The sequence below is a fragment of the Lagenorhynchus albirostris genome, chromosome 10, assembly GCF_949774975.1.
Source record: "Lagenorhynchus albirostris chromosome 10, mLagAlb1.1, whole genome shotgun sequence".
NCBI lineage: Eukaryota > Metazoa > Chordata > Mammalia > Artiodactyla > Delphinidae > Lagenorhynchus > Lagenorhynchus albirostris.
The window spans coordinates 42,032,121-42,047,213 of NC_083104.1; the positions used below are offsets into that span (position 1 = coordinate 42,032,121).

Genomic DNA, 15,093 nt, shown 5'->3' on the forward strand with positions numbered 1-15,093 from the left:
AAAATATGATGCTTAAATAAGAGATGATGAAATGAAGGGACATTCGTTTTTACAAAGAGGCAAAACAGATCATGGAATATATAGTCAGCTCTTCCAGGCTAGGATTTTGATCTTAAACCTGCTAAGTACACTATCCTGATTACATTTTAATGGCTACTTACCTATTTTTGCATCCAGAGAGCCCTCAAAGTCAGCTTTGGCCAAGATGACAACAGGGACTTCCTGCTGGGTGAGCATGTTCACAGCTGTCACGGGCGTGAGGCAATCTGAAAATGAGAGCAAACAACTGTGGACGCCAGTCTGCTGGGACTCTAACACCATCTGAATCTCAGAGGAGACAAGTGAGAAAAATAAGCTTTAGAATTTCTGTGTTTTTGTGCTAATTATTATAGAATTTGTTCTTTGAAGGTATTAACAGATAATTCACACTAGTGGAGAATCAAAAGATTAAACAAAAAAATGAAAATATTCATTCGCACTCCTAACCAAAGACATGAAAATGGCATTTTTACTTTCCAGATGGTGGAGTAAAGATGATCCCACCACCCACTTTTCCTTTTGAAAAGTACCTCAAGTATACAGAAGAATGAGAAGCACAACAATCTATCTATGGTGAAACTAAAAGATATCTGAAATTTTAAATTATAACACTTGAAGATGGAAGTGGATAGGAAAGGAGAAAATGACTGAACAGAGAGGAGATTTCCACACATACAAGGACAAAACAGTTCCTTCCCATGTACCATTTCTAAGGAGATACCAGAGGTTGTGATCCAGCAAAAGGAAGAGGTAAATCAAGAAAGAGACAGACATGGGATCTAGGAAACAGAGGATCCAACAAAGAAAAGAGGGTAGGGACATTTGCAGAGCAGAGACAGAGAGAAGTCCCAGGATGACAGATATGCAGAAGCCTGGAGGATGACCAGGTCAGATTTAAGCATGACAGAGAGCCCCAGGAAGCATCTTCAGGAAAAAAAGGGGATGGATAGATTATCTGACAGGGTGGAACATGTAGAAAACTTGAGAGGAGTTTTAAAGAGCTTCTGGGAGGATGTGGGAAGACAGTCAGAAATTCAAAGAACACAAAGCAAATTAAAAAAATGAGGACACCATGAACTTCAGGAAAAACAGAAAGTTATATAAAAAGGAAAATGTAATCATAGTATATTTGGCTCAGGTGACCAATATTTATGTGGTCATAATAAAATACTTAATTTGGAATTATCCAAACAGTGTGTCATCTTAAATGAAGCTTATTACAACTACTGCAGCAGTGAGATAAACCATACACACATGAATCTTCACTGAATATATGTAGGACTGGAAGCATGAAGACCCCAATAAACTCCCAAAGGACGAAGGGATGAGAGGTGGTAAACAATTAGTGAGTTCATTTGTACTTCTGCAACATAAGCAATTAACTAGTTATAATTTATGAACTATTACTATTTAACACCCGCTATGTTTTAAGACTTTATATAGATTTATCTAAAATATGTTCTACAAACCCCAAAGTTAAAATAAGCCTAGGGGACTTCTCTGGTGGTCCAGTGGTTAAGACTTCGCCTTCCAACACAGGGGGTGTGGGTTCAATCCCTGGATGGGGAGCTAAGATCCCACATGCCTCACAGCCAAAAAACCAAAACATAAAACAGAAGCAATATTGTAACAAATTCAATAAAGACTTTAAAAATGGTCCACATCAGAAAAACCTTAAAAAAAAAAAAAGCCTAGGAATTAGGATTTATTTTTCAGAGAGGTAAAGATAGGCTCTGTAAACATCTAAGCCAGCTCCGATCTTCCTTCACCTTGGGTGTCAGGAAGCACAGGACAGGGTTACGGTGGGGACAGGGTGAAAATGCAATGCAAATGGGTCTCCAGGGATGAGGTTCAACCAGCACCCTGGTACCATGACTGGAAGGCACCTGCTGCTGGAGCTGCTGAAGTGCTGACACCCTCAAAGTGGACAGCCAGATTTCTGATTCCATATGGTCCCTTCTCAAAGAATAGGTATACATTTGCAAATTCTGCAATTATGGTATGTTATTAGGAGGATGGACAGTGAGGCGTGGTGGAGTGAGAATAAAAGTCACTAGGTAATGTCTAGAACTGGTGAATGGAGAGACAGCAGTGTAGGCATATTATACAGACATGTGGCGGTCTATACCAGAGAAACGGCGGTGGAACAGACTGCCAGTTGACACCATATCTGTCTCTCCTTCTGATTCAGCAATAGAATGTTTAGTTGGACACATGACTGCGTAGCTAATGGCAGCACTGCTCAGCTTCACTTGCACTGGGTATGGCCATGGGGTTAAGTGTAGAAGCAACTTGCAGGTCAAGCTCTCAAAGGGAAGGAGCTGCCCTTCTTCCCCCACCACCTTCTTACTGTGACGCAGATGAAGTGTAGAACAATCTGGAACACACAGATAAGGGCAACGTCCTAGAGGGGCAGAGCAGGAAGACAGAAAGAGCCTCGGCCCCAACCACCCCACAAAGCAGACTTGTTATACCCACTCTACATGTCACGTGGGCAAGAAATAAACTTCTGTCCTTTTAGTCACTGTTTTTCTAGGACTCTGTCACAGCCATCGAACTTATATCCTAAGTAACAAATTCCCCCCAAAATTAAAAGTGGCTGGGTAAGGAGGCTACTGTCATTGCTGTTGTTAGTACCCTCTGAAATTTCACATAATATACATATATCACCTAGATTTTTAAAAACACAAATTAATTTTTATAAAGAGAGATGGAAATTAAAGTAATTTTGAAGTATTATTATTTTTCACCTGGTAAGTTAAGAAAAACTTTTAGAAGGGTACCATCACTGTTTGTGAAGTTGCACTGAAATTCATATATCATTGAATACAGCACTCTAAACTGATATAGCCCTTTCAGAAACCAATTAAAGCAACTTGTAAACAGAACTAGAAAAGAGTTCATAAACTTTGACCAAAAAAATCACACTCTTGGGGATGTTTCCTAAGGAAGTAATTCTATAGAGGCAAAGAGCTGTCTCCATAATAGCCCAAACATGAAAAAGGCCAAATGTTCAACATGATAGGGAAGATTTAGGATATTATGATACACTTGAGTTGACAGAATATTATGTATGGATTAAAAAAAAATTGGGAAGCCTGCCTAAAAACAAAGAAATATTTTCTGATATCACATTAAGTAAAAACCAAAAAATAAAGATAGAATCAGTCTGATTTTTAAGATAAGTGTGTGCAGGAACACGAATTTAAAAGATTTATGACACATACAAAAGAACAAAGTTGAACTCCTATCTTTGCTATATATAAAAATTATACTTAATTTAAAAATGGATTAAAGACCTAAATATAGGATCTAAAACCATAAAACTCTTAGAAGAAACATAGGTATAAATCTTTGTGTCTTTGATTAGGCAATGGTTTCTTAGATATGACACCAAAATCAAAAACAAAAGAAAAAGTAGATAAATTGGACTTTAACAAAATTTAAAACTTCTGTGTTTCAAAGGGCACCATCAAGGAAGTGAAAAGAAAACCCACAGAACTGGAGAACATTTTTGTAAATCATATATCTGATAAGAAACTTGTATCTAGCATAAAAAATTATTACAATAATAAAGACAACTAAATTAAAAAATGGGCAGATGATCTGAACAGATGATTCTCTAAGGAAGATATATAAATGGCCAATAAGCATGTGAAAAGATGCTCAATACCATTAGCCATCAGGTAAATGCAAATCAAAACCACAATGAGATAATGCTTCACACTCACCAGCATGACCATAATAAAAAAGACAGACAATAACAAGTGTAGGCAAAGATGTGGAGAAACTGGAACCCCCATGTACTGCTGCTGGGAATGTAAAATAGAGCAGCTGTTTTAAAAAAGTCTGATTGTTCCTCAACCAGTTAAAAATAGAATTACCATAAGACCCAACAACTCTACTCCTAGATATTGGGTTGGCCCAAATCTGAACGAATGTTCATAGCAGCTAGCTGGAAAGTGGAAAGAAACAAAATGTCCATCAACTGATGAATGGATAAATAAAATCTGGTATATACAATGGAATATTCTGAAATAAAAAGGAATGAAGTACTGACTACAACATGGATGAACCTTGAAAACATTATACTATATGAAAGAAGCCAGTCACAAAAGAACAAATATCATATGAGTCCATTTATATGAAATGTCCAGAACAGCAAAGTTTATGTAGAAAGAAAGTAGATTAGTGGCTGCCTGGGGCTGGGGGAAATAGGAGGAATGGGGGTGACTGCTAGAGGGTATGGGATTTCTTTGGGGGATGATAAAAATGTCCTAAAATTGACAGTGGTGATGGTTGTAAAACTCTGTAGATATACTAAAAACCATTGAATTGCACATTTTAAATGGGTGAATTTTATGATATGTGAATTATATCTCAATAAAGTCATTACAAGAAAAATATGAAAAACAAGTAGAGTACTTGCATTAAAGGGTTGAATTTTTCTCCATTTTCCCACATAAAAGGTCTATTATGACAGTTTTTCAATTAGAAAAAAGTTCTTGGCCAGGCCTAGCATTCTCCACATTTCTCATTAGTCATGTGCTGGTGACACGAAGCAGGAAGCCAAGGAGAAATCCCAAGTAACTGAAGCAGTTCATACAGGGGTTAAGTCATAGCTAAATGCTTTAGAAGATACAAAGGATTACTAACTTAATAGTTAGTAATTACAAAGGAAACATTCCAGTCAAGAAGCTGCCCTCTGCTCTCAGGGCCCCCACTGCAAAAAAGGCAGGTCTTTCACGCCCCATGGAAAAACAGACCAAAGTCTCTGTTCATAACTCAGCAAAGCAGTGCTGCTTGCAACTAGGTCCCAGGGATGCTCTGTGGAAACAGGGTCCTCTGGTCAAGTAAGCATGAGGAGAGCTGCATGACGTCCCCTCGTAGACAGTCACAGTGCACGTTAGCACAGCGAAGGCACTAAAAAGTCCAGAAGCAAAGAAACCTATTTATTTTTGCTTTATTCCAGGTTACCTGAGCACGGAAGCTTTCCTCCACACAGTATCTATTAACATGTGCTGAAAGGATGCTAGTAGGAGCAGTTTGATTGAGAATAAACTATTATCCACAGGATTCTGTTCCTTACCCTTTGTCCCACCCCCATGCTGAATCAATGGAGACGGGGCAAGACAATAGGGAGCAATAAATTATTCAGTGCTCTGGGGCTTCTCTCTAATGTGTCAATAACAACAGGGTTTCTAAGTCACCCATTAGGGAGACCTCATTTACCCTTTTGGCAAAAAATACATTGTGTAGACCACTGGTGACTCAGAGCTGAAATGTGTGGTTCCAAAGCCCCAGGGTTTGCATATTTTAATATTAGGAATGTAAGAAAAGGCTCCAGGAAATGTCAGAACCGCTTCTAGAACTCTGATGATATTTCCCTATTGATGCTTTTTATGGTTTCTAGTTCCTATCAAGTCACAGCTTACATAACATGACTTAAATCAGAGGCGGTCAGCTGAGAAAAGGAGGCAATGCCAATGATTATGGAAATACACTCAATTTCAAGAACTGTATAGAGAAGGACCTTAATTTTTGCTCTCTTAAAGGAATCTGTGCCAATTATAGTATGCTGAGCAAAAACCGTACATTTAGTCAGTAATATCAGCAACCCAGTCGGCCAGGCCAGAAATCAGGGAGTTGTCCCAGGAGCCTTCCAAATACTTCTCAGAGCTGTTCTCACCCCTCCATTCTGATGGCCACTGTTCTAGGGTCTTCACCATCTCTCACCCTAACTAATGGGGTAAGCCAGCTCTCCTGCCTCTACTCTGCGACTCAAGCATCACCCTGTCCACATGTGTCACCCTCCTCCTCAGACCCCTCAGGGCTCCTTCTGTTCCCACCAAGCGCTCCACCCCACCTTGCCTGATAGCCTCATCACCTGCGCTGCAGAGAAAACTCAACTTACAAAGGTGAAATGACCATCCTTAAGTCATAGGATGGATCTGGGATCAGAACCTTGATCATCTTGTGCCAACTCAGGAGACAATATGCAGAAATCAACTTAGCAACTGCAGGAACTCATGTTTGAGAATTTAAACTTGTGCAAGTAATATATTCAGTCACAACTGTGTGCTGCCATGACTTGCAGCAGTTACTGCTCTAACATTAGTTATCCTCAAAACTGGACATTTGAGGGAAAACCAAGCTGCTTGCCTGATTTGAGCCACATGGCAATGGTAAATGACACTAGTGATAAGATGTTCAGGTTTAAAATGTGACCTCAAAGGCCAAAGGAGGCATAAATCCATATTCATATGGTAATTTTAATTCATTGGGAAAACTGCATTACACTCTAGCACTGTACTGGCCATAAATGACTGATTCTACATGTCAACATCCAGAGACTTGACATGCAAATTAATCTAGAGACTTTGAATAAACTGACATCTGCAAAAAGAATATTTCCATTCTGAAAATTAGAATCAGAAAATTTAGAGCCAAGTGTAGTGTTCCATTTGTAATTATTTCAGACATTACTAAAAAGAGGGGAGAACAAAGGAAATAACGAGGCCAAGTCAGATCTGCTGATATCCAAATGATCATGAAAACATTGCTCTCTGCATATGCTAAAATCATTTCTTAATTTCTTACATATGAAAATGTTTTGGATTTATATAGTGTCTTTCATGTCAGGAACTCTATCTTTTGTAACTTATTGGCTAGTTAATCCTCTATTGCTATTACTTCATTTTAATTTGTGTCCCCAAATTAACCATGGGAAAAAAATCTAAGGCCAGATGTTTATATTTTTCAGTTTTTCAATTTTAGATATTATTCAACCAACATAGCCCTCAAGGAATCTCAAAATGCTCATGAAAGTAAAAACAACAAGTTTTCCCTTTAAACTAAACAGTTGAAAACAATCCAATCTTTCTTTTGAATACGTGGAAAATAAAACTGAGAGAGATAGCTACTGGACTTTATAAGCACACACTGAAATCTTAAGAGTCTTTTCTCCATTTCAATATACAACAACAAAAGAGATGAAACCAAGTGATATCTGTCCTGTGCCAGTGAATTACATATGCATCTGGGTCTCCTCTGCTATGACCCTGCCTCCGCCCCCCGAAGACAGGACTGTGAACGGCCATCTATGCGTCCCCAAGTGCTCAGTATGTAGCAGGCTCTCAGTAAGTATTAACTGATCTGAATATTGATGTTGTTAAGTAAACAATTAGAAGTCCTAAGCAGAGATAAGCTGGGATGACATTGTTTATCTTTCCAATGTGATCAGGAAATCTTTCATTCTGACTATTTTAAGAATAGCAATTAAAAAAATAAAACTTTATGCCACCATTCAAAAAATTTTATTAATCAAATAATTTAAATAGACCTCCAATAATTCAGATGGTGTGCTTTTGGGTTGAAGTTTATAGTCTATGAAAAGTGAAGGAGGCTGAGATTTTTACAGAAATTTTACATTTCTCTGGAGACCTACTTCTAAATGACAGGTGAGTTCTTTTCGCCTGCCCAGGATCATATCCCCTTCCTCTGGGAAGAGCCTCTGAGTTTCAGAAAGCTACCCCTTCCTCACTGATGACAGTCTTGTTGGTCTATCAAGGAAGGTGCCTGGCCTTCCCTTGGCCAACAAAAAGGCCAGCGTCCCCAGTTATACCAAGTGAACACCCTTCTCTGCAACAGGAATCTCAAACCAAGTGCCCCAAGCACTGAGGGCGAGGTGAGAGCAGATTCACTCAGTCAGTGCTATGCAAGACACTATTAGTTCCTACTGCCCAAACCCCCATGGCTGTCTGGTCCAAGTCCTCTTCCAGACTGGTTCTTCCCCACGGCTTTCCAGTATGTTCCCCTCTTCCCCTGGGTTAGCCAGAGATGGATTCTGTTGCTTGCAACCCTGGAATACTGACTAATGCATAGGCACTTCCCAATCCTCACTGACCAACACCTGCTATGCCAATTCTAGGTCAGCTTGATCCACTCATTTAAGACCTGTATTGAGCAGGACTCTGCTTGTCTGCTCAGATCACTGTGTGAATTCTTAAAGATACTAAAATTAAGTTATTGAAATGTTTCCTTTAATTGTCACTGGCTTCCTTCCTGTCCCTGTCAGTATAGTTTTATTTGATGATAAAATTATAAGTTAAGTACCAGATTCTATTCCTATCAGAAAAGAGCTTTAAATCTAGATTATATTTAAAGGGAAAGAGTTGAGCTTTCAAACAAAAACTTAAGAAGCGGACAAACTAGTAACTCAAAGTAACTTAACATTTTCAAAGTTCTTTTTGATCCTCATGTTTTAAAATCAAAACATGAAAAGTTAGGCCAAGGAGAATAACAGATCACACAAGATGACAAATGTGAAAGGACCGTGAACTCTGTGAAACATAAGGCATAATGCCCCCGTCTTAACCTTAACTTGCCAACTCACCTTTGCCAGGGATGAGAGCCTTCCGAAAGGCTTCCTTCAGAGAGCTGTGCCCATGTAAGAGTCTGTGGCTGGGAGAGATGGCCACGTGGGCGGTGCCGTAAATGGCCTCGGGGGTGGCCGTGTAGGCGCTCAGCTTTTCTCCTGTGACTTGCCCATCAACCTGGCAGGGGGGAAGCAGAGTCATTTCCTCAGTCCTCCCTCTGGGCTGCTGTGCTCCCCAGCCATATCCCTTCCTCCCACCCCTCCCCAATCCCAGATAGTGGTGACAGCTTCTGACCATAGCCACAGGGATGTGGGGACCTGAGGTGGTCCCTGGCAGGGGCAGAAAGGGCAAGAGAGAAGAGGGTCACAGCTCCTCTTTCAGGAGGCCTCCCCAGTGCCCACAACCAGGCGTACTTGGGGGCCCCAAATCAAAGGGGGTCAAAGCATGCTCAGAAGGATGCCTTCCCCGGTTCTTGGCTCCTTTGTTCACAAATCAATAATAATTGTCAATGTTATTCGTCCTGAGAAAGGAGCTATACTTTCCTCCAGGATTTAAGTTACAAATAAAGGCATCAACATTTCTAACCAGAAAAAGACACTGAGGCTAATTCCATTTTGAATAGGAAAGAAAGGACAGCCTGAGCTGAGCTCAAGAATGAGTGCTCCTAGGGCTGGTTAAATGCCTTTCAAGGAAGAGTCAAACATTAGGCACCAACTGAATGCCAACTATGTGACAGACACAGAGGACACAGAGAGGCCAGATCCTCCTTTGTTCACACATTCAAATGTGCTCACAAAGTGCCAATGATGTGCGAAGCGCTTGGGGCCCAGAACTAAAAGTCCACACTATGGACTGAGTGCCAATTAGGTGTCACCTATGGAGCCAGGCCTGGGGCCTCAGAGGCACAGCCACATGGCCCTGTACCTGCAGGACTGAGAGTGTTCCCTCCGGAGATGTCTTATTTTCAGGTGGGTCCAGGAATGGAGGTGGAAACACTTTCAAGATAAAATATTGGGCAAGGGAGAGAATACAGAAGACATTCCACATACAGTAGCCAGGTGGCTCAGAGACCCGCATCCCTCACCCTGGTGAAGAAGCAAAGGCCTACAATGTGATCACATCTTGAAATGAAAATTTTGGATGTAACGAGTTAAATAAAATGTTATTAAAATTAATTTCACCTGTTTCTTTGCACTTTAAAAAATGTGGCTACTAGAAAATTTGAAATTACATATGTGACTCTCAGTATCTTTCTACTGGATAGCATTGTTGCAGAGTCTCAAGTTGCTGGTTTCTTCAAAGAGTTCTAAAAATGCAGAAGGGGGTTTCTGAGCATTAATTGCTGGAGATGCTCTTGCTCGATCACCTTTAATGTGAAGTCCAAATGGCAGCCCACACAGTCCCCGATCCAGTGGGCCTGCATGCCTTTTATTCCGTACCATTCCGGAAGGTCTGCCAGCGCGTCCTGCATGGGCTGTAGGAATGAAAGGAGAACGGAGAGGTAGAAGCACACAGCTTACTTAAGACAAAGCAAGTGATCTGGGGCTCGCTAAGGTGGGAGAACTGGGGACACTGAAGGAGGTTCAGGATTTAGCCCTTTTCTTCTTCACTTGTCAATCAGAGAGGCCCAGCAAAGGTCACACAGATGCACTCATCATGACTCAATTTAGTGAGATGGGTTTCACTCACTTCTCTATTTTGAGTGGGCCAAGGTTTCAGAGAGAGAAGAAAATTAACAAGGAGAGACCATGATTAACATCTTTGATGGATGTGGTTAGTGCATTCTCCTCCACAGTCTGGGACCTAAACAAAAGAAGTTCAAGTTTATGAATTTTTAAACCCTAAGATAAGTCATTCACAGGTATGGCTATTCTACAACTCAGCTGTATCATATATAGAACATTATACGTTTATTTAAAAAATAAAAATTAGCATAAGGGAAACCATCACATTGATTTGTGTAACATTTACTATTAAAAGCACACATTTATTTTCATCGTCTAATTTTAATCCTAAAATCCTACAAAAGGGAGGCTTTTCAATAAACTATTCTCTATGGTCTCAAGGTCATGCCATCCCTTTATTTGAAGATGAGATACATTCTTTCAACAAATAAGTTTAAAAGTAAATCATATATTTATAATAAGAGTCCAATTTTAAATTCCTAATTGTATTATGACTAATACAGGCAACATAACGATGCTTTATTCGTGTAGTGTTTTGTAATTCATAAAGTGCTTTTACACACATCTCTTCTCACACACTCCGGGTAAGGTAGCTCACTTTCAGATTAATGAACCCACACTGAGAAAGCGTATAGCTTTCTCATGCAAGCCTGCAGGAAAGGACAAGCCAGGACTAAAACCCAGACCTTACTAACTGCATTCTTTTGTCTACAGGGCAGAGACTTACTCTATCATGTGATAAACAACGCAGAGCATTTTTTACACTTGTCATCTATCTATCCATCCATTCTCATTTACTCGGGAGAGCCTGCAAGTTTCAAGATCCAGAAATTTCTTCTGAGGCAGAAATTGTGGATTATGGACACCATCAAGTTGACCAGCAATGTGTTCATTCATTTGTTTATTCCCAGGAATGTATTAATTCCCCAACACTAAACACAAGGACCTCATCTAGGCATTGAAGACTGGGGCATACACAAAGCAGGATGTGCCAGAGTCCCTAAAATGAAGTTTAAATAATGCACACATGGAGCCTGCTGCTATTTGTTGGGTAACTGATCAAACTGCAATGCCAAATGCTATTAGCATCAAAGAAGATGGGACACGGGTTGTGGAAATGAATCAAGGGAAAAGAAAAATAGTGGGAGGGTAGGGAAGAAAAGTAACAGAGTGAAAAGTAGGGAGAGGTATAAAAGATTTGGGGGGTGGACCACAGAGGAGAAGGAAAGTCATAGGAAGTGGGTGGGTGAGGAAAGAAAAGCTCCAAAAAGAAAAGAAAGGAAGGGAAAAGAAGCAACTAAAGAGTGCCTGCCCAGCCCACAGTAGGGTGCAATGACCAGTCAGTAACAGGGTGAGCCTTCCTGCCATGGGGCTGTCAATCTTGAGAGAAAAGCAAAGGAAAGAGGGAACGGAGTTACACTAATATTAAAATAGAAACCAGACGTGTGTGCAAAATTGGAAAAGGAGAGCACTGGAAAGCCTCAGTGAAGAGCTCAAGCTGTCCTTTTAACGCAACGTCACACTAAGGCTCAGTAAAGGCAGGTCCCCTTCCTTTTTGCTACCAATAGGAACCTAGCTGTGTGACACTTGGCATAATCCTCATGCAGAGACCCAACTACCCAGCTCATGTTTATAGGTCATCTTCAACAAAATGATTCTAGGGTTCTCCCATTTCCGGACCATTAATCACGAAAGATAAAAACGTTTTTTATGAGGAAATGTCATTAATTAGAAACCGTGGGTATTTTATAGTCTACCTGGTCATTTGGAAAGGAGATCCACAAAAACCAAATAGCTGATGACAAAGATTCAGAAATATTTTAGGTAAGTTTTGAAACTTCATAATTCAGCATGACCTATGCTTAAGCCAATTCATGATGTTGATGAAACAGTACCGCCCAATCTCCCAGGGCAGGATCAAGGAAAACCAGAGTTGCTAGTTTTAAGTAAAATAAGCAGATCAACATGTGTCAATGCCATACATATATTCCAACATCTGTGCTTCTGAGATGGCTTTCCATAGGATATACAAAATGCTTTATGGGTCAACTAAGTTGCCCAAAAGGACCATTATGTTTCAGTATTTGCCTGAGTGAAAACTGACTTTTGAGAAGGTGGTAAAAGTCCTGCTTCAGGTTCCTGACTGTTCATTACTTCAATTAAAGTGGCTTTCTTTTGGTACAAACTATTATGTATAAAATAAATAAGCTACAAGGATATATTGTACTGCCCAAGGAATATAGCCAGTATCTTATAATAACTATGAATGGAGTCTAATCTATAAAAATTTTCAATCACTACATTATATACCTGAAACTAACATAATATTGTAAATCAACTATACCTCAAAAAAAAAAAGTCAGAGCAACGAGATTGGTTCAAGATGGTGGAGTAGAAGGACGTGCTCTCATTCCCTCTTGCAAGAACACCAGAATTACAACAAACTGCTGAACAATCATCGATGGGAAGACACTGGAACTCACCAAAAATAATACCCCACATCCAAACACAAAGGAGAAGCCACAATGAGATGGTAGGAGGGGCACAATCACAATAAAATCAAATTCCATAACTGCTGGGTGGGTGACTCACAGACTGGAGAACACTTATACCACAGAAGTCCACCCACTGGAGTGAAGGTTCTGAGCCCCACGTCAGGCTTCCCAATCTGTGGGTCTGGCAACGGAAGGAGAATTCCTAGAGAATCAGACTTTGAAGGCTAGTGGGATCCGACTGCAGGACTTTGACAGGACTGGGGGAAAAAGAGACTCCACTCTTGGAGGGCACACACAAAGTAGTGTGCTCACTGGGACCAAGCGGAAGGAGCAGTGACCCCATAAGAGACTGAACCAGACCTACCTGCTAGTGTTGGAGGGTCTCACAGGCAGGGGATGACTGTGGCTCACCGTGGAGACACTGGCAGCAGAAGTTCTGGGAAGTACTCGTTGGCATGAGCCTTCCCAGAGTCTGCCATTAGCCCCACCAAAGAGACCGGGTAGGCTTCAGTGTTGGGTCGCCTCAGGCTAAACAACCAACAGGGAGGGAACCCAGCCCCATCCATCAGCAGACAAGTGAATTTAAGTTTTACTGAGCTCAGCCCACCAAAGCAACAGCCAGCTCTACCCACCACCAGTCCCTCCCATCAGGAAACTTGCACAAGCCTCTTAGATAGCCTCATCCACCAGAGGGTAGACAGCAGAAGCAAGAAGAACTACAATCCTGCAGCCTGTGGAACAAAAACCACATTCACAGAAAGATAGACAAGATGAAAAGGCAGAGGGCTATGTACCAGATGAAGGAACAAGATAAAACCCCAGAAAAACAACTAAATGAAGTGGAGATAGGAAACCTTCCAGAAAAAGAATTCACAATAATGATAGTGAACATGATCCAGGACCTGGCAAAAAAAATGGAGGCAAAGATTGAGAAGATGAAAGAAAAGTTTAACAAAGATCTGGAAGAATTAAAGAACAAACAAATAGAGATGAACAACACAATAACTGAAATGAAAAATACACTAGAAGGAATTGACGGCAGAATAACTGAGGCAGAAGAACGGATAAGGGACATGGAACACAGAATGGTGGAATTCACTGCTGTGGAACAGAATAAAGAAAAAAGGATGAAAAGAAATGAAGACAGCCTAAGAGACCTCTGGGACAACATTTAACATAACAACATTCGCATTATGGAGGTCCCAAAAGGAGAATAGAGAGAGAAAGGACCAGAGAAAATATTTGAAGAGATTATAGTCGAAACCTTCCCTAACATGGGAAAGGAAATAGCCATCTAAGTCCAGGAAGCACAGAGAGTCCCATACAGGATAAACCCAAGGAGAAACACGCTGAGACACATAGTAATCAAACTGGCAAAAATTAAAGACAAAGAAAAATTATTGAAAGCAGCAAGGGAAAAACAAAACATAACATACAAAGGAATCCCCATAAGGTTATCAGCTGATTTTTCAGTGGAAACTCTGCAGCCCAGAAAGGAGTGGCAGGATATACTTAAAGTGATGAAAGGGAAGAAACTATAACCAAGATTACTCTACCCGGCAAGGGTCTCATTCAGATTAGACAGAGAAATCAAAAGCTTTACAGACAAGCAAAAGCTAAGAGAATTCCACACCACCAAACCAGCTCTACAACAAATGCTAAAGGAACTTCTCTAAGTGGGAAACACAAGAGAAGAAAAGAACCTATAAAAACAAACCCAAAACAATTAAGAAAATGGAAATATGAAAATACATATCGATAATTACCTTAAACGTGAATGGATTAAATGCTCCAACCAAAAGACACAGGCTTGCTGAATGGATACAAAAACAAGACCCGTATATATGCTGTCTACAAGAGACCCACTTCAGACCAAGGGAAACATTCAGACTGAAAGTGAGGGGATGGAAATAGATACTCCATGCAAATGGAAATCAAAAGAAAGCTGGAGTAGCAATACTCATATCAGATAAAATAAAGAATGTTACAAGAGACAAGGAAGGACATTACATAATGATCAAGGGATCAATCCAAGAAGAAGATATAACAATTATAAGTACATATGCACCCAACATAGGAGCACCTCAATACATAAGCCAACTGCTAACAGCTATAAAAGAGGAAATTGACAGTAACACAATAATAGTGGGGGACTTTAACACCTCACTTACACCAATGGACAGATCATCCAAACAGAAAATTAATAAGGAAACACAAGCTTTAATGACACAATAGACCAGATAGATTTAATTGATATTTATAGGACATTCCATCCAAAAACAGCAGTTTACACTTTCTTCTCAAGTGCGCACGGAACATTCTCCAGGATAGATCACATCTTGGGTCACAAATCAAGCCTCAGTAAATTTAAGAAAATTGAAATCATATCAAGCATCTTTTCTGACCACAACGCTATGAAATTAGAAATCAATTACAGGGGAAAAAATGTAAAAACATAAACACGTGGAGGCTAAACAGTACGTTACTAAATAACCA

At 40.2% G+C, this 15,093-nt stretch overlaps 1 protein-coding gene and 1 long non-coding RNA gene across 4 annotated transcripts in view; one reads left to right on the forward strand and one right to left on the reverse strand.

Annotated features, from left to right (window-relative positions):
• The window catches only part of LOC132527093 (uncharacterized), an 84,744-nt gene extending 83,144 nt beyond the window's left edge, over nt 1-1,600 (forward strand). The window contains exon 4 of the long non-coding RNA XR_009542854.1: nt 1,579-1,600. This is a non-coding gene — a long non-coding RNA (uncharacterized LOC132527093). The remainder of the gene's footprint in view (nt 1-1,578) is intronic.
• The window catches only part of LARS2 (leucyl-tRNA synthetase 2, mitochondrial), a 271,915-nt gene that overhangs the window by 52,643 nt on the left and 204,179 nt on the right, over nt 1-15,093 (reverse strand). For all 3 annotated transcript variants that reach the window (XM_060162179.1, XM_060162177.1, XM_060162178.1), the window contains 3 exons: nt 9,784-9,891; nt 8,435-8,594; nt 162-266 (listed from right to left, as the gene is read on the reverse strand). In XM_060162179.1, the coding sequence (XP_060018162.1) occupies nt 162-266; nt 8,435-8,594; nt 9,784-9,891 (373 nt within the window). The remainder of the gene's footprint in view (nt 1-161; nt 267-8,434; nt 8,595-9,783; nt 9,892-15,093) is intronic.